General features: G+C 46.4%; 1 protein-coding gene across 8 annotated transcripts in view; it reads right to left on the bottom strand.

Moving 5' to 3' along the window:
- Positions 1–20,062, bottom strand: part of SLC8A1 (solute carrier family 8 member A1) — a 354,284-nt gene that overhangs the window by 47,859 nt on the left and 286,363 nt on the right. For all 8 annotated transcript variants that reach the window (XM_075127327.1, XM_048842216.2, XM_048842212.2 and 5 more), the window contains 2 exons: positions 9,273–9,403; positions 5,920–6,019 (listed from right to left, as the gene is read on the bottom strand). In XM_075127327.1, the coding sequence (XP_074983428.1) occupies positions 5,920–6,019; positions 9,273–9,403 (231 nt within the window). The remainder of the gene's footprint in view (positions 1–5,919; positions 6,020–9,272; positions 9,404–20,062) is intronic.

Raw genomic sequence — 20,062 nt, 5'->3', positions numbered from 1 at the left:
TGAGGAGAAGCTATCCTCCCTTGCACAGTCTCTGTTGCCTCCCAGTCTCAATAATTAATTGGGGGGGCAGCAAAGGGGGGAGCCCGGGCCCACCCTCTACTCCGGTCTCTAGCCCACGGACCCTAATAGTATCAGCTATGGTAGTTGACCTTTTAGAAACATGACATGTACAATTCCCTGGGCTACTTCCCCACAGCAGCCCCCACTTCCTCAAGCTCCACTTCACCCTTACCTCAGGGCCTCCTTCCTTGTGCCTGACTTGGTGTGTACTACTCAGCCTCTCCAACAGCACAACTTCCTCCCACAGCTCCTGACATGCACACCCACCTGACTGACTGGGAGGCTTTTAACTAGTTTCAGCCAGCCCCTGCCTGGCTTCAGGTGTCCCAATCAACCTAGCATTCTCCCTGCCTTCTGGAAAGTTCTTAATTGGCCCCAGGTGTCTTAATTGACCTGGAGCAGCTGCCATTTAACTTATCCTGGTACCAGGGATTTGTTTAGCCTGGAGCTAATATATCTATCTCCCACTACTTTTCTATAGTCATCTGGCCTTGCCCTGTCACAATATCTAGAACACCAAACAGATCAATCCTTTCTACTCTATTCCTAGCCATATTCTCCTTCTCTACCAGTACATCACACAATGAGAAAATGTATAGAACTCTGACACAGCTTAGTGTACACTGAAATTGTAGTCCTTTATAAACTTCAGCTTCCTATTTCACACACAGTGTATTAACTCAGCAGTGTGCAACCAGCAGCACATTTCCATTACAGAATGAAGCCAGGGGAGACATGTACCGCAGAGCGGGCAGTATGAAATGCCAGGGATGTTAATAAATGAATGTGGATTATGTGGCAGACAAGAACTGGGTGGGTGCCTTATTTTGAACTGGCTATATCCCTGGCAGGGATGGCCTTCATGTGCTGTGTTTATAGAGTGCCTAGCACAGTGCGGTTCTGGGCTCCTAGGCACTATAGCTATACAAACGACAATATCCTGTCATAACTCACTCTCTGATTTAAGAGGAATTCCCCCTCTCATTGATCCCAGCAGGCACATATTTTATTATCAATAATATTTTGCAGTACAGAAGTTCCCCAAACTTGGTTGGGGATCTATTATGTAGGCACAGAGTAAGAAAGAGGTTGCAAGCGCTTTGGGTCAGAGACTTAATAGACAAAGGGTGAGAAAGGAAACCAGGGTGACAGAACCTTCCCAAAGCAGGCCAGAGGCAGGACTTGCACGCTAGGCTCGTGTTCTAGGCCACAGGGCCATGCTGCCTCAGGCCATGCTGTCAGTTCTGATTTCTCTTAGCAACGTCCCCACGCTGTCGTGGCTGCTTGGTGGAATACGCTGTGTTGTGAATCAAGCTTTGCATGGCTGAGTGTGCTGTGGGTACAGGAGCTCACCTAGGCTTGTCACATTTGACTTTTCGGATTGAAGGAGCTTTCTTCTTACAGACACTAACTAGAAAGCACCACATCTCCTCTGCATTCCTGCTGTCACTCAGGGCTTTATTTATATTATAATAGCAATACAAGGTAGTGTTTGGGAAGAAACAGTGGAGACAAATAACAGGGGATCTCACTTGGGCCTGGAATCCAATTAGGAGCTGACACCTCAACTGCTAGAAGAGGGCCTCATCCTCCCTGATTCAACTTACCTCATTATCCCTAGCCTGATTCTTGCTTGCATATTTATACCTGCCTCTGGAAATTTCCACTACATGCATCCGACAAAGTGGGTATTCACCCAGGAAAGCTTATGCTCTTTTAGTCTATAAGGTGCCACAGGACTCTTTGCTGCTTTTACAGATCCAGACTAACACGGCTACCCCTCCGATACTTGAGCTGGGTCCTGTTGCTCAAATGACAAGGAGACTTTAAAACAAGGCTCTCATCTTCCACCCAGGCACACACCCCTAGACAAGACAGCTGCCCACAGCAGACTCAGTACATAGGTAGCACTACAATTTCTTCCAAGTTGTCTCCTCTGGGTGCAGCGACACTGGCAAAGCAGGCTAGGGGTTCGTGCCGCTCCCCTGGTTCTCCCAGATGGCCCAGCTCCACCAGCAATGCACAACAGCTCACCAGCGCAGCAGGCTGCCAGTCCCAGCTTCTCAGCTGAGGCCTCCCAGCTGCACACATCTTGCCCTGGTATCACAGTTATCCGCAGCAGGCACATCAAGAGCTCGTCTCTCATTCACTCCCTGGCCTGCCTCTGCTGAGTCCCAGAAATCCACCTAGCCAGGGTTTTCTTTACAGCATTTTCTGAGACCGAATGCGAGAGGCTTGATCCTTCCATGGAGTCAGTGCTCAGTGCTTTCTGTGGTTTGTTTGGGAGCATGATGCCCCGGCAGTCAGCTCTCAGCACTGCATGGCCCCACACTGAACTTCTGACTCATCACTATTCTGCACAGTGACAACAGTGGCTCTGCAGTTAGGTGCCAGCATGGGACTTGGGAGACCTGGGGTCACTTCCCTGCAGTGCCACAGACTTCCTGTGTGAACTTGGGCAAATCACTTAGTCTCTCTGTGCCTCAGTTTCCCATCTGTACAATGGGGATAACAGCACAGGGGTGAGGGGAGGGTAGATACATTAGAGACGTGAGGTTCTCAGACTCTGTGGTGACGGGGACCTGTGAAGGGGAATGCTAACAACCTGCGCTGCCAAGAGTGGTCGGGCAGGGCTGTGGCAGGTTGCCTTCTGCCCAGGTATTCCCCTGTCTTACTGTCATTCTGCCCTGCAGTGGTCTGGCCTTCCAGTGACTCAGCCCTCTGGCCAGGTCACTGGCCAGGTCAAGCCCACCCCTTCCGGGGTATGTCTAAAGAGGCCAGTAATGGGCAAGTCCTTAGGATTAAGTGAGGGAGTCAGGGCTTCCCCTGGGGTCTGGGTCTCGTGCTCCAGAGCATTGTATCTTCCCCAACAAGGAACAGAGTTCTGTGGTTGTCCCTCTTTAGGGGTGGGAAAGAGACCCCAGGGTCCCACTCCACTGGGCTCCAATCCAGGGCCCATCAGAAGGCAGCTAAATCCTGCACCCTGGGGTACTAGGTGGTTGCCTCCCTGCATCACTCCCTACAAGTCCCCTCTCTCCCCACAGAGTAAAGTAAAGAACTAAACACCCAAATAAAGTCTCTGACCTTCAGAGAGTCCCAGGTCCCATCTCTGGAGGCTGGGCAGGCTGCAAGAGCTCCCAGGGTACCCTTCCCAGGAGCTTATCATGCAGGTTAGCTCACTTCCACATCGGCCTCCCACTGAGCTACTCTGCTCCCCTTTTTAAGCACCTCCTCCAGCCAGTGCATGCATTGCTGGTGGGACGAGGAGGAGGGGCACCTGGGCCCAGAGTAGCTTTTTACCCAGCCCTTTCTACTGTGGGGTATGTAACCTCATCGTAGGCCACAGAGGCACCCAAGATAGACTTAGCTCTCCACCTTGACTGTGTTTTGTTCTCTCTCTTTTACCACCTCTCTCCCACTCTCAGCACTGCCATTAAATCTATCAGGAGCGTGGGCGGCGACCAGATTTTTTGCTGCCCCAAGAAAAAAAATGTGCTGCCCTAAGCTCCGAGAGTGCAAGTGCCCAAGCAAAAAAAAAAAAAAAAAAAAGAAAGGGGGGGGGTGGCCACATGCCGCCCCTGGAACCGTGCCGCCCCCCAGCACGGGCCTGCTTTGCTGGTGCCTAGGGCCGGTCCTGGCAGGGACGCTCCCAAGCCTGTTCAATGGATGCTCACTGAGCTAGGGAGCGGATACTCCCTTTGGTCCCCTATGTGGTAAGGAACAGGCCGTTCCAAAATGTCACTGATTCCATAGCCAGCTATCCGGTATTGCAGCACATTACACAGCCAGCGCACCATTGGGCGGCTGCCATTCTTGTGGCAGGAGATGTTCGAGACCAATGACAATAATTAGGTTTCAGATAAGGATGACTAAGTCAAAATTATTTTCTAAGATACCGAGTTATCCATAGCCTCATTACCGTAGTATCTGAGCACCTCACAATTCTGCATGTATTGATTTTTTCTACACCCCTGGGCAGTAGGGAGCGCTCTTATCCCCATTTTATTGGAGGGGGAATTGAGGCACCCAACTCCCATTGACTTTCAGTGGGGAACTGGACACCTCTCTGCCTCCTAAGCGACTTGTTCAAGATTGCAGAAGAGGTCCCTGGCACAGTGGGGAACTGAACTCCATTCTTGCATGTCTCCAGCAAGTACCCAACCCTTGGACCATCCTTCCTCTCTGGGGTTCCTTTTTCTATTTTCCATTTTATCAAGTAAGAGACCTTTCAGTGCAAACTGTTAGAACTGTCATGGTATTTCAGTGCAAGGTGAAATAAGGAATTCTTTAAGGAAATTATTCATATCCTTTGTCAGATTTAACCACATAACTTCCAGGGACATAGGGAAGGCAATCAACATCAGGCTTGCTAGATGGATGGGGAAGAGCTATATCTTGGGTCACAGCTAAGCTATCCACAAAACCAAAGCCGTGTGAAAAGAAAGATCAGCTGCAGACTGCAAAGGAAAATCCTCTCAGGTGTAGTGAATAAAGTCGGTTGCATAGTATCTTCAACTTAGGCACAGTGAATGACAGCACTGAGATATATGCCTTTCATGTTCTAATCTTTAATTGACAAAATCCACAAGGGAGTAAACAGAACATCTGACTGTCAGTAGCCTTATTGGCAGCCTGTCAACGCAGCAGCACATAGTGCAGACCTAATTTAAGGAGGAGGAAGCTAGCGCAATGTCTTCCTTCAAATGTCTCATTGCTTTGCCGTTTTGTGGAGGAAGGAAACTATGCTATGTAGACCTGAAGAAGGGACATGTGATGTGCACACACCAGCAATACCAAATGATTTCTAAGCACTGAGCAGACAGAGGTGAGATCTGCTCCTCACAAATGAAACATGCCTTTTTGTTTAATCAACCCGTTATGTAATGTCTCCAAATGTAGTCTAGTTAAAATTAATGAAGCTGTTCCTCTCAGAGGAGTCCATGAAGGTGCAAAGTCCAATGCACCAGGCAGACTGCTAACAAGGATGGAGATCATTATTTACTCTGAATGCCTGCCTGGAAAAGTTTCTGACATTCATTTTGTCTTTGTGCTTGGCTACTCTTGGAAGGGACATTGGAAAGCGACAGAAGATAACGCACTGTGTTATGATTTATCACCCTCTTAATTCCATGGTCAGCTGATTGTGGAGCTATGTCATGTCTGGAATTGCAGGAACGTGGCCTATAGCAATTGTCATGATGCACACAGGAGACTCCAGCACAGTGCATGAGAACATGGGGGGGGGGAGGAGGAGGCTCAGTCCACAGCAGGACCAAGCTGCCCCATCCTGTCAGCCACAGCTGATCAGAAACAGACCCACAAATCATGATCCCAAGCCCATTCATAGGGCGAGACTGTGACTTGGTCTGCGTCCCCAGGCAAGAGAGTAAAGGGACGTAGGTATCCCCTACCCCTTACACCTCTGTGTGCACTACCCAGACCCAGGTCTGCACATGGAGCAGTAAGAGGCCACTGTGCACCCACCAGAGCAGGTTGGGGTCGGGCGGGGGGAGACAGATACACAGGGGGATGGAACTGAATGGAGCCTTGACTCTAGCGTTCACTTGTGGCCTGAACAGCAGAGTCAGTGTTGGATTGGAGGGGGCCAATAATTTACTGCAGTTATAGGCCAACAGCAAATTACCACCTCTATCCCTGCTGTGGCACAAGAGGGGGCAGGTAAGACTTGTGGCTCAGAGGGCTGTCTGTGTCACAAGTGTCCTGACATATGTACGCAGATACTGTGAATAACTTTGTTATCTGTTTTGCTTCAGCAGTAATCTGCTGCCACAGACACAGTACAACTGAGACAAAAAAGTGGCTTATCATAATTCATTCCATGTAGAAACAGGAACTTACCAGCGCTGACGGTGATAGCTTCAATAAACTGTTCTCTCCAACTGTTAGTTCCAACCACAAGGGCTAGGTTTGTCTTCTTAATGAGCTTGTCCACAGTATTCTGCAGATGGAGACAAGTATAAATGAATTAAGGGCAATGCTGGCTCAGAACCTGAGATCATGGGCAGAAATCAAAAGCCTTGTGGATTTACATTGTACAGTTATGGATAAGATATTCCACTCAGAACAAGAGCATGAGCAGCAGAAGTGACAATACGTATGCACACAAAATCCCATATTGCATTAAAAAGGTCTGTTTGCTAATCTGCATACCTTCTAATCAGAACTAAAAATCAGCAGTCTCTCCACACTCTTCAGCAGAAGTTTAATGGCAGATGCTGTAGAGAGGACTCCTGTCTTGCTAATGCTTCTTTTGTTACAAAACAGATCAAGGAATTGTGATCTGTATATTTGGAAGCACTGTAAATAATTCAAAGTGAATGAAGTATATTTTTGGGTATCCACTCCTGCTTTTTTACAGCATTTATATGCTTGCTAAATCAGAAACTTCAGTCACTAATGCAGAATCATCATTAATGCTGTAAATGGCTGGCAGAAAATTCTCATTGGAAGTTAATCCAAGCACTCTTCACTGTGTTCTAATGTAACAGGGTGTGGCAAGGCACCTCTCCCACCACATCAGGATTTCTCCCTTGGGGGTGCAGGGGGGCAATAAGAGGGGCTGGAGGAAATCACTCCCACTCCAGAGGGGTTACATTCTGGACTTTGGTTTATTTACAGGATTTACCGGTGGGTCTCAGGCTAGGCCTGAATAGTTTCCTTAAGCAAAAACACAGAAGAAATACATCTCCTTGCCCCTAGCAGAGCATTGACTTACTGTGATGACATCTGGTCACTAGTCCTTCCCTGAACAGATGCAAACTCACTGCTTTCCCTGTAGGGAGGTAACCAGCTCTTCACCTAGGCCACACTTTTTCTCCCTGCTGAAACTTTTCTTTCCTTCTTCCCTCTCTCTCTCCTCCCACTCTCACACCAGAACAGGGTTTTTAAAGGTGTGTGTGTGGAAGGTGCTTAATTGACTCAGGTGTGTCTAATTAACCTTTGGTAACCTCTTTTCATTTCATCGGGAAAGGGGCCTGCACATTCCGCCTAACATTCCGTCTTCCGCCACACTCTTCTAGCTGTCAGCTCTGTCACAAGCGGTCACAATGGGCAGCCGAGAGCGCTAGAATGCACGTAGGAGAGACTCTACTGCTTACATGAAACAGTGTGGCTGGTTTATTTTTTATTACCTTTAAAAAAGGGGATTAAATTGTCAGGCTTAGGCCACGATCCTGCACAGGCTTAATTTTACACATTCAGATAAATGAGACCACTCACATGCACAAAGCTAAGCATGTGTGTAGTGTATACAGCATCAGGATTCATGTGCATGAATGTATGCAGGACTGCGGCCACAGTCTCTTTTCTTAAACAGTATTTTATTTTAGTTTGGGCATTTTAAACCCAGCTAAGGATTTGGCTTGCCATATTGTTCTGTTCTGTAATAAGTATCTATAGAGAAATTATGGAGCTGCATTCCTTACTTCCTTTGCTGTTGCTCCCAGAACCCTGGGAGAATCAAGGCTACTTTGCCACTTGTGATTAACTGATCATTGCTGGTGTGCTGTAATTTTTTCATGCCAGTTTTCATTAGCACATGTACTCTGGAAATCTCTCCTGCGCTGTATCTCCATCTATTTTACTGCTACTGGATTTCCTGCTTTACAACTTTCGAGATGCTTCTCAAACAAACACTGTCTGACACAATTAACACTCCCGGGTTTTCTAAACAGTTAAGTTACAGGCAACTGTAGCAACAACTGGACAAATCAACATTCGACTAACTTAGCTGATGCACAGAAAGTTCTATCATGTATCATAGCAAGAACAGCACTTGTGGTTATTTCTTTTGGTAAACACGAATGATGCGGATCTGGGAGCTGTCTGTATAAGTCTGTGAAAGAGACACCAGGCAGTTATTCAAACCCCAAATTCAGCTTGTATGACAATATTTTCAAGGAAGGTCAATGATAATAAATTCTTACGGTGCTGGCGACCAACATGCAACAGCCTTGTGCTAGTGCCTCACATGCTCAAACCTGTGTGGGGTGCGGAGCTCTCAGCCCCTCCAGTCCAGCTGAGCAACGAAGCACACAAGTACTCCCTTTGACTTCAATGGAGCTTCAGTGATTTATAGCACCCAAGGACCTGGTCCTGACGGTGACACTGAGCAGGCTAGTTTTGCTGCCCAAGCCTAGTGAAATGCTAGAAATAAACCCACACCATTGCTGTTGCCAAGTCCACGGTCTTGCTGTTGCCGTGACATCACAGCTAGCTGTTGAGAGGGGACAGTATATACCACAGCTGTGCCTTATTCAGCTACTTGTGCTCCCTTTGGGAGCTGGGGGCAGAAACTCTCGCTTTTGCTCCAGAAGCTCCTGATGATGCCTTGAGATGCTCTTATGGGGCCTCTCCCACGGAGGACATAAAGGCCATTAGTGGATTTGATTTTGAAGCATAAAGGCTGTAAATTCAGCAGAACATGAACACATCCTGCCCCTGATGAATTTTTCTGAAGAGCATTGTCTCTGATTACATCTCTACCATATGAAAACTGGGCTCCCAACTCCTTCTGTTCCAATCATCCCCATCCCAACATACCTCTTTATGGTGCCAATTAAGTAGTCTGCCACAATTCAGCAAAGCACTTACGTATTAGCTTCAGAGTGGTAGCCATGTTAGTCTGTATCAGCAAAAACAACGAGGAGTACATGTGGCACCTTATAGACTGACAAATTTATTTGGGCATAAGCTTTCGTGGGCTAAACCCACTTCATCAGATGCACGGAGTGGAAAATACAGTAGGAAAATATATATAGCAGTACATGAAAACTTCCTACTGTATTTTCCACTCCATGCATCTGATGAAGTGGGTTTTAGCCCACGAAAGCTTATGCCCAAATAAATTTGTCAGTCTATAAGGTGCCACAAGTACTCCTCATTGTTTTTACATATTAGCTTGAATCCCATTGAAGTCACTGGCATGTGCTTGAGTTCTTTGCTGAACAGGGATGGATTTAAGCATGTGTGTCAATGCTTTGGCTGAATCAAGGCCTCAAGCGCTCAATATACTTGCTTCGCAAGGATGATACCTTCCTGTGCACAGCATGTGCTTGCCAGATGTGTGCTGACTGGGCATGTAAAAAAGATGGAGCCCTTAGTTTAGCAATCTAATAAAATGCAATTAGAGATGCTAATGTGAATTCAGGGCTTCCATGCCCTGGGTGGAGTGACGCAGACAATTGCTGTACCTTGAACTCATAGGATTCTTCAATAATGACTTCTAGTTTGGTATGTTCTCCCAGTACTGGGCGTCCCATTTCTGCAATGCGGCGCTCTTCCTCCTCTTTGCTCGTCAGCGGCTGTTTCTCTTCATTCTCTTCTGTAAAAAAACAGCCCATTTTTGAGCAACACACAATCTTTCACTTTCTGGCACCGGCTTCTATCAGGGGAATCTCTCTCTAAATGAAAATTTTCTCTGGAACTAAGACACAAGTGACAGATAGTTGCTGGAGTAAGGTAGAGGACATTATGCCTGCGCTGAAAGGTTTTCTGTTGCAGATGGCCAGAAGCGTTAGCAAATGAGATCACTAGCTCATAACTCTTCTGAATTTCAAATCCGTTCCACCCCCACTCAGCTCCTCTTGAATTCAGCCTGGACTATAGGAGAACATTCACAATCTCAGTGATGGATTCTCCTCTGGAGTGGCCATGGTGCCAACTTTTAGGGCAATCAATCTAAGCTGGGATTTTCAAAAAGGCCCCTGTATTGGCCTCTCTCTGCCCCCACTGAAGCCAACAGTGAAATATCCCTTGACTTTGATGGGAGTTGGATCAAGCCAGTGCTGCGCGCTTTTGAAAATCAGACCTCTGCATGCAAATCAGGCCATCCAGCTCATATGGAAGGGCTCATCCACCTCAGCCACTCTGCCTATATGTGAGTAATGGGGAACTGAATGCATAGTAAAGGTACACTGAATGAGGCAGGGTCCTGTGGCAAAAAATAGCACGTACTCATGTATTTAAAGACTGTATCATAATGAACACACACAGGGACAGGGTGTGTGTGTGTGTGTGACTTAAGGTTACACAAACCTTACTTCTGGCATTACCTAACTTTTGAGTGCTTGATTTTGCACCCTAAACATTTGAATAATGGAGTATTGTGTAGGTAGTGTTACACGCAAAATAATGTCAGCCAGTTTTTCATTGCAGTTAGTTACATCACTGTAAATCCGGAGTAACTCTGATGTCACTAGAGTGACACCTGATAGACTCCAGAATCACTGAGCTTGGAATCTGACTCTTCTAGCCTGCGGTATGCTAAAGGACATAGTACACTGAAAGATAGCTCTTCAGTCACTGTACAATCAAGACACAACACTTGTGACAAGGACTGTGCGGCGCCCACATAAGGAACAGGGGCTCTGTATGTCTGTGAGCCCATTATTACTGGTGCATAACGAAGGACTCGGAGCAGGGGCTCTAATATTTTTGAGTGTTTTGCTGACATTTTTTGCAGCAAGTCATAAAATTGGTGAGGCAGATTTTAATCAAGTCTGCAGCAAGTAGCTTGAAGTCTTCACCACCGCCTTGTGATATGTGTTTTCTGCGAGCTTGTCCAAACAACTAGCAATAGGTAAATGAACCTTGGAAAGGTTTATTTCGGTTAAGCATCCAAAAGTTCAGGCATGTATCTGAACCTCAGCCAAATTGCTGTACCGATAAACACACACTCCCATGAGGCCTGTGTCGTATTATCCACATGACACCTTCTAAGAATATAAGAACGGCCATACTGTGTCAGACTAGCAGTCTATCTAGCCCAGTATCCTGTCGTCTGACAGTGACCAGTGCCAGATGCTTCAGAGGGAATGAACAGAACAGGGCAATTTTGAGTCATCCATCCTCTGTCATCCAGTTCCAGCTTATCAGTTAGAGGTTTAGGGTCACTCGGTGCATGGAGTTGAAGTCCCAGACCATCTTGACAAATAGCCATTGATGGACCTAGAAATCAATTCTGAAGCACTTACAGGACAGGAAAGTGATCAGGAACAGTCAGCATGGATTCACCAAGGGCAAGTCATGCCTGACTAATCTAATTGCCTTCTGTGATGAGATAACTGGCTCTGTGGATGAGGGGAAAGCAGTTGACATGTTGTTCCTTGACTTTAGCAAAGCTTTTGACACCGTCTCCCACAGTATTCTTGCCAGCAAGTTAAAGAAGTATGCGCTGGATGAATGGACTATAAGGTGGATAGAAAGCTGGCTAGATTGTCGGGCTCAACGAGTAGTGATCAATGGCTCCATGTCTAGTTAGCAGCCAATATCAAGTGGAGTGCCCCAAGGGTCGGTCCTGGGGCCGGTTTTGTTCAATATCTTCATAAATGATCTGGAGGATGGTGTGGATTGCACCCTCAGCAAGTTTGTAGAGGACACTAAACTGGGAGGAGAGGTAGATACGCTGGAGAGTAGGGATAGGATACAGAGGGACCTAGACAAATTGGAGGACTGGGCCAAAAGAAATCGGATGAGGTTCAACAAGGACAAGTGCAGAGTCCTGCACTTAGGATGGAAGAATCCAACTGCACTGCTACAGACTAGGGACTGAATGGCTCGGCAGCAGTTCTGCAGAAAAGGACCTAGGGGTGACAGTGGACGAGAAGCCGGATATGAGTCAACAGTGTGCCCTTGTTGCCAAGAAGGCCAATGGCATTTTGGGATGTATACGTAGGGGCATTGCCAGCAGATCGAGGGACGTGATCGTTCCCCTCTATTCAACATTGGTGAGGCCTCATCTGGAGTACTGTGTCCAGTTTTGGGCTCCACACTACAAGAAGGATGTGGAAAAATTGGAAAGAATCCAGCGGAGGGCAACAAAAATGATTAGGGGACTGGAACACATGACTTATGAGGAGAGGCTGAGGGAACTAGGGATGTTTAGTCTACGGAAGAGAAGAATGAGGGGGGATTTGATAGCTGCTTTCAGCTACCTGAAAGGGGGTTCCAAAGAGGATGGATCTAGACTGTTCTCAGTGGTAGCAGATGACAGAACGAGGAGTAATGGTCTCAAGTTGCAGTGGGGGAGATTTAGGTTGAATATTAGGAATAACTTTTTCACTAGGAGAGTGGTGAAACTCTGGAATGTGTTACCTAGGGAGGTGGTGGAATCTCCTTCCTTAGAAGTTTTTAAGGTCAGGCTTGACAAAGCCCTGGCTGGGATGATTTAATTGGGGATCGGTCCTGCTCTGAGCAGGGGGTTGGACTAGATGACCTCCTGAGGACCCTTCCAACCCTGATATTCTATGATTTTACATACCTCTGTCATATCCCCCGTCATCTCTTTTCTCAGCTAAACAGTCACAGTCTTTTTAAAAATCTCTCCACATATGGAAGCTGCCCCATACGTCTAATTTTAGTTGCCCTTCTCTGTACCTTTTCCTATTCTAATATCTCTTTTGTGAGATGAGGCAACCAGAACTGCATGCAGTATTCAAGGTGTTGGTGTACCATGGATTTATATAGTAGTGTTATGATCTTTTCTGTATTATCTACCTCTCTCCTTACACTGTTAGCTTTTTTGGCTGCCTCTGCTCATTGAGCAGATGTTTCAGAGAACTATCCACAATGACTCCAAGATCTCTTTGATGGGAAAAACAGAGAATAACTATTATTCAGCAAATGCTGTTCATTATTTTGTTTACATGGGATTTCCTGTTGCCCTGGATCTAAGCTGGCATTGTGTTTCACTAAAGTTAGGCTCTGGGATGTTGCATCATCAGGTAATAACACTGCATCATGATGCGATGGCATTTTCTTCTGACTTCACTGCTTGTATGATGACGCAGTGCCAAGACATTACATCACGAACTCACAACATCACAAAACAACATGTTTGCCCTATAAGACAAACAGCAAAATATGGCTGTTTTTTTTAAACTTGGAGGCATTGCAGGAAGGAGAGTTCTGTCTTTCCTCAACTGCTCTGTCTTCCAGGCTGTACCCTGGAAGTCAACGGGAATTTTGGACAGGTGGCTTTTTCTCAGTGTGACAGACTCATGCAGAGTGAGAGGCAGCACATATGCAGCAAGAATGCTAGCCAGCCCACATGGTAGCATCAGGAATATGGCAATGCAATAAAACTCCAGGGATTCCTTGAGGGTGCCAGCAACATTTGACACCTTGTCAGAACTTCTGTATTAGATTATCGTTAACACACACAGCCCTGTAACTTAATTATCTGCATGTCCAAAGCAATGAATAGAAAAACTGCAAACACTGAAGCTGTGTCTGCACTAGAGAATTCTGCTGTTGCTGCACCTGATACATTGCTCATGTCCACACTACAGCTGGTCAGATGACTGATTTTTTGGTTTGCTGGCTGTTCCAGAGAACTGAAAAAAAAAATAAAATTGGTTTTGCTCAACCTAATGCCATAAATTCCGAACAATTTTGGCAAATTGAAAAAGTCGACAAAACATTTTTGTTTCAAGTGGAAAGAAATGTTTTGTTTGGTCTGAAACAAAATGTTTCATTTTCTTTCTTGGCATTTTAAAAATAAAATAAAAGGACATGAAGGGTTAGATTAACAAAATGCCAGCGGAGGTACCGCCCCTCCCCCCCCCCCATAACCTTTAAGCTCTTCCTTGTGTGGAGAAGTAATTTTAACTTGGCTCTCCCACATTGCTGGACAATGCTGTAACCACCAGGTTATGGATATTCTGGGACAGGTCTCACTGCAGCATTAGGTCTTGTCTACACTTAAAAACGTTACTGGCATAGCTATGTTAGTTAGGAGTATGACCCCCTGCCCCTTGCCCCAGCCACTATGGCTGTGCATATGCCCTAGTGTAGACACAGTTATACAGGCAAAGAAGTCCAATGGCTGGTATCATCTATTTTGTTTGGGGCAGTGGTATAAGTTCGAGCAGCAGCAGAAACTTTTGTTTATATAAGTTGTGTCAATACTAGCAGGGTATGCTGGTCTAGCTATGCTGACAAATGCTTTCTAGTGCAGATTTACACAGAATATAAGAACAACCACACTGGGTCAGATCAAAGGTCCATTTAGCCCAGGATCCTGTCTTCCGACAGTGGCCAATGTCAGGTGCCCCAGAGGGAATGAACAGAACAGGTCAATTATCGAGTGATCCATCCCCTGTCACCCATTCCCAGCTTCTGGCAAACAGAGGCTAGATTAAACACAGACCTGATTAAATACAGAGATAGGTACAGTTCAGCACTTATCCCAAAATGGTTTGCACTTCCCATGTCCCCCTCATCAGGGAGCTGTGCTGGGCCCGGTGACCCATGATATGCTGGCACTGCCTTGCTTGGAGGGAGAGCGGTGTGTGGACATGCTGAACAGATACACGCTTGCTGAGATGTCTAGTGTGGTCCCAGTGCATTGTTACATGTCACAGCAGCTCCCATGAACAATAGCAATTTGTAACAGTGCAGTTCTCTACCACAGATGAGGCTATAGCAGCCTCCCCCCCACTTGTGAATTTCATGCAAGTTCATTCTTGAGGCACTCTGAAGAGGTAGCTGGGTTTTCTTCTTATTTCAGCTTCCCCAGTCTGACTTGCCTTAATATGTGGGGGTAACACACTTTAACTGCTGCTTGGCAACAAATCGAGCACCTGGGAGGCTTGATGCGTTCAAACTGTCAGAGTGGCTACAACCTCCCCCTGAGCAGTCTTCACGGAGGGCTGCAAGGGAAGGAGACCAAAGTCCTGAAGTAAGTGGAGAAGTGGGATACCGGGAGGAAGCACGAGCAGGAGCATGCGAGAGGGCAGGGCTCCTGCCTCATACTGAGACAGAGGGACGATCTGCGAGTTATCTCAAGTGCCTATACACAAATGCAAGAAGTCTGGGAAACAAGCAGGGAGAACTGGAAGTCCTGGCACAGTCAAGGAATTATGATGTGATTGGAATAATAGAGACTTGGTGGGATAACTCACATGACTGGAGTACTGTCATGGATGGATATAAACTGTTCAGGAAGGACAGGCAGGGCAGAAAAGGTGGGGGAGTTGCACTGTTTGTAAGGGAGCAGTATGACTGCTCAGAGCTCAAGTATGAAAGTGCTGAAAAATCTGAGTGTCTCTGGATTAAGTTTAGAAGTGTGAGCAATAAGGGTGATGTTGTGGTGGGAGTCTACTATAGACCACCGGACCAGGGGGATGAGGTGGACGAGGCTTTCTTCCAGCAACTCACAGAAGCTACTAGATCGCAGGCCCTGGTTCTCATGGGAGACTTCAATCACCCTGATATCTGCTGGGAGAGCAATACATTGGTGCACAGACAATCCAGGAAGTGTTTGGAAAGGGTAGGGGACAATTTCCTGGTGCAAGTGCTGGAGGAACCAACTAGGGGCAGAGCTCTTCTTGACCTGCTGCTCACAAACCGGGAAGAATTAGTAGGAGAAGTTAAAGTGGATGGGAACCTGGGAGGCAGTGACCATGAGATGGTTGAGTTCAGGATCCTGACACAGGGAAGAAAGGAGACCAGCAGAATATGGACCCTGGACTTCAGAAAAGCAGACTTTGACTCCCTCAGGGAACTGATGGGCAGGATCCCCTGGGAGAATAACATGAGGGTGAAAGGAGTCCAGGAGAGCTTGCTGTATTTTAAAGAATCCTTATTGAGGTTACAGGGACAAACCATCCCGATGTGTCGAAAGAATAGTAAATATGGCAGGCGACCAGCTTGGCTTAACAGTGAAATCCTTGCTATCTTAAACACAAAAAAGAAGCTTACAAGAAGTAGAAGATTGGACAAATGACCAGGGAAGAGTATAAAAATATTGCTCGGGCATGCAGGAGTGAAACCAGGAAGGCCAAATCACACCTGGAGTTGCAGCTAGCAAGAGATGTTAAGAGTAACAAGAAGGGTTTCTTCAGGTATGTTAACAACAAGAAAAAAGTCAAGGAAAGTGTGGACCCCTTACTGATTGAGGGAGGCAACCTCGTGACAGAGGATGTGGAAAAAGCTAAAGTACTCAATTCTTTTTTTGCCTCTGTCTTCACGAACAAGGTCAGCTCCCAGACTACTGCACTGGGCAGCACAGCACGGGGAGGAGGTGACCAGTCCTCTGTGGAGAAAGAAGTGGTTCGGGACTATTTAGAAAAGCTGGACGAGCACAAGTCCATGGGGCCAGATGCGCTGCTTCGAGAGCGCTAAAGGAGTGCTAAAGGAGTTGCAGAGCCCTTGGCCATTATCTTTGAAAACTCATGGCGATCCGGCGAAGTCCCGGACGACTGGAAAAAGGCTAATGTAGTGCCCATCTTTAAAAAAGAGAAGAAGGAGGATCCTGGGAATTACAGGCCAGTCAGCCTCACCTCAGTCCCTGGAAAAATCATGGAGCAGGTCCTCAAGGAATCAATCCTGAAGCACTTAGAGGAGAGGAAAGTGATCAGGAACAGTCAGCATGGATTCACCAAGGGCAAGTCATGCCTGACTAATCTAATTGCCTTCTATGACGAGATAACTGGCTCTGCAGATGAGGGGAAATTGGTGGACGTGTTGTTCCTTGACTTTAGCAAAGCTTTTGACATGGTCCCCCACAGTATTCTTGCAAGCAAGTTAAAGAAGTATGGGTTGGATGAATGGACTATAAGGTGGATAGAAAGCTGGCTAGATTGTCGGGCTCAACAGGTAGCGATCAATGGCTCCATGTCTAGTTGGCAGCCGGTATCAAGCGGAGTGCCCCAAGGGTCGGTTCTCGGGCTGGTTTTGTTCAATATCTTCATTAATGATCTGGAGGATGGTGTGGATTGCACCCTCAGCAAGTTTGCAGATGACACTAAACTGGGAGGAGTTGTAGATACGCTGGAGGGTAGGGATAGGATAGACAAATTAGGGGATTGGGCCAAGAGAAATCTGATGAGGTTCAACAAGGACAAGTACAGAGTCCTGCACTTAGGACGGAAGAATCCCATGCACCGCTACAGAGTAGGGACCGAATGGCTCGGCAGCAGTTCTGCAGAAAAGGACCTAGGAGTTACAGTGGACGAGAAGCTGGATATGAGTCAACAGTGTGCCCTTGTTGCCAAGAAGGCCAATGGCATTTTGGGATGTATATGTAGGGGCATTGCCAGCAGATCGAGGGACATGATCGTTCCCCTCTATTCGACATTGGTGAGGCCTCATCTGGAGTACTACGTCCAGTTTTGGGCCCCACACTACAAGAAGGATGTGGAAAAATTGGAAAGAGTCCAGCGGAGGGCAACAAAAATGATTAGGGGACTGGAACACGTGACTTACAAGGAGAGGCTGAGGGAACTGGGATTGTTTAGTCTGCGGAAGTGAAGAATGAGGGGGGATCTGATAGTTGCTTTCAACTACCTGAAAAGGGGTTCCAAAGAGGATGGATCTAGACTGTTCTCAGTGGTAGCAGATGACAGAATGAGGAGTAATGGTCTCAAGTTGCAGTGGGGGAGGTTTAGGTTGGATATTAAGAAAAACTTTTTCACTAGGAGAGTGGTGAAACACTGGAATGTGTTACCTAGGGAGGTGGTGGAATCTCCTTCCTTAGAAGTTTTTAAGGTCAGGCTTGACATAGCCCTGGCTGGGATGATTTGGTTGGGGATTGGTCCTGCTTTGAGCAGGGGGTTGGACTAGATGACCACCTGAGGTCCCTTGCAAACCTGATATTCTATGTTTCTATGAAGGGACGGGTGAATGCACCAGAACCAAACTGGAAGAACAAGTCACTGTGGATAGTTCTCCGGAAACTTCTGCTTAATGCACAGCAGTGCACAAAAATGCGAATAATGCTAGGAACTATTGGGAATGGGATAGAAGATAAGACAGAACATATCATAGTGCCACTATATAAACCCATGGTGCACCCACCCCTTGAATACTGTGTGCAGTTCTGGTTGACTCATTTCAGAAAGGATATAATGGAACTGGAAAAGGGTTCAGAGAAGGGCAACAAAGATGATCAAGGGTATGGAACAGTTTCGATACAAAGAGAGATTAGAAAGATTAGAGCTGTTCAATTTAGAAAAGAGATTAAGGGGGGGATATGAGAGAGGTCTATAAAATCATGAGTGGTGTGGAAAAAGTGAACAGAGAAGTCTGTTTACCCTTCCTCACAATACAAAATCCAGGGGGTCACTCAATCAAATTAATAGGCAGCAGGTTTAATACAAACAAAAGGAAGTACTTTTTACACAATGCACAATTAACCTGTGGAACTCAATGCCAAAGGATGTCGTGAAGGCCAAAAGCATAACAGGGTTCAAAGAAGCACTAGATAAATTCACGGAGGAGAGGTCCATCACTGGCTACTAGCCACAACGGTCAGCGATGCCTCCCCATGCTCAGCGTGACACTAAAACTCTAACTAACAGAAACTGGGAGTGGAAGACAGAAGTGGATCCCTCCAACTGTCCTGTTCTGCACACTCCTCATGGAGCTCTGGCACTGGTTGCTGTCAGAAACAGGATACTGGGCTAGATGGACCATTGGTCTGACCCACTGTGGCAGTTCTTATGTTCTTAATAAGTCCTCTCTGCATGTATTCATAGAATCATAGAAATGAAGGGCTGGAAAGGACCTCAAGAGGTCATCTAGACCATGCCCCCCATGCTGACGCAGGGCCAGGTAAACCTAGACTGTCCTTGACAGGTGTTTGTCTAACCTGCTCTTAAAAACCTCCAATGGTTTTAATTGCCAGTAACATGTTACCACATGAAAATGCTACAAGCAAGACAAAAGCAGCAGAGTGTGGCTGGAACCCTGAACTTCAGCATTGTTGGATGGGAAGGATTTAGTTTTAAACCCTACGAGTGTTAGGTTTAATAGTTTGGCAAAAAAAAACCCTGGATCTGGAACATTTCAGAGCCGATTCTTTGGCTGGTATAAATCAGCAAAACTTCACTGACTTCAGTGGAGATTGTCTATGCAACTTCAGTGGTACTACACCAACTTACACCACCTGGCCCTGAGTGGACTTTCACCTGATAAACACCAACCCTCAGCATTTTCAATTTGTTTTTAGAAGTAGGAGGCTCTTTGGAAGAGGGTCAGCTGCCTTTTGTCTTTTAAATTTGCTACTAAGACACCCAAGCAGGTTTCAGAAACTATTCATCCTGCCCCTTAATTCTGAGATGCCACCTGTCTCCTTGTGGTCTTAGCTCCTCCCTGTCCCCAGGAGCTGCTCCATATGTCAGTTTACCTTGCAGCTAAGTGCTGGCACACACAGCTGTTTATGCGGCTATTGTCAAGGCCAATCTATTAGCCCACTTTAAATTAAACCCTTATTTCCAACCTCCATGGTACTTCTTGCCTTTGTTATGATTCTTTGTGTGTATTGCACTAACACCCCCAGACCCCAGCTGAGATCAGGGCCCTGTTATGCTGAAAGCTGAATGTATACATAGAAACGGCTTCTGTCTCCAAGTGCTTGCAATACAAATGGACAAATAGAAACAGAGGCACAGAAAGGAGACGTGACTTGCTCAAGGTCACCTGCAGCCTGTTCACTGCCAGTCCCATGCCCTACCCCCTGGACCAGGCTGTCACTCAAATAACCAGCCTTTAGGAAAAATATTCACAGCTATGGGTAATGTTCAGGGCTGCATATTTACTTCCATCTTTTTCTGTCCTCACAGAACAGATACTCCTCCCCCACCCACATCAAGAACCTCACCACTACAAACCAGAATCTTCACAGTTCTGAAATGGGGATCAAACAACCCATGCTTTTAATTATTGTGGTTTAAATTCTTGCAGATTCAAAATGGATAATTATTAATTGAAAAGCCCTTGTCAGATTTTCATGACGCTCCAGAACACTGCTATGTGTTGGAGGGTTTGTGGTTTGGTGCATTTTAATCTGCTTCAGTTTCCTGTCCCTTCACCATCATTGTGGCTGACATCTCAAGGTTTACAATAATGGCACTCACCTGGAACAAGCCAATCTAACACACAGGCTGCTTCAGGGCCTTACTTCTCAGTTTATAATGGTTTTAGCTGGAACACCTGTTTGTACGGATGCCTCACCACTGTGCCAATCCATTACAGATGT

The sequence above is a fragment of the Caretta caretta genome, chromosome 3 (genome assembly GCF_965140235.1).
Source record: "Caretta caretta isolate rCarCar2 chromosome 3, rCarCar1.hap1, whole genome shotgun sequence".
Taxonomy (NCBI): domain Eukaryota; kingdom Metazoa; phylum Chordata; order Testudines; family Cheloniidae; genus Caretta; species Caretta caretta.
This window is presented reverse-complemented; position numbering and strand designations above follow the sequence as displayed.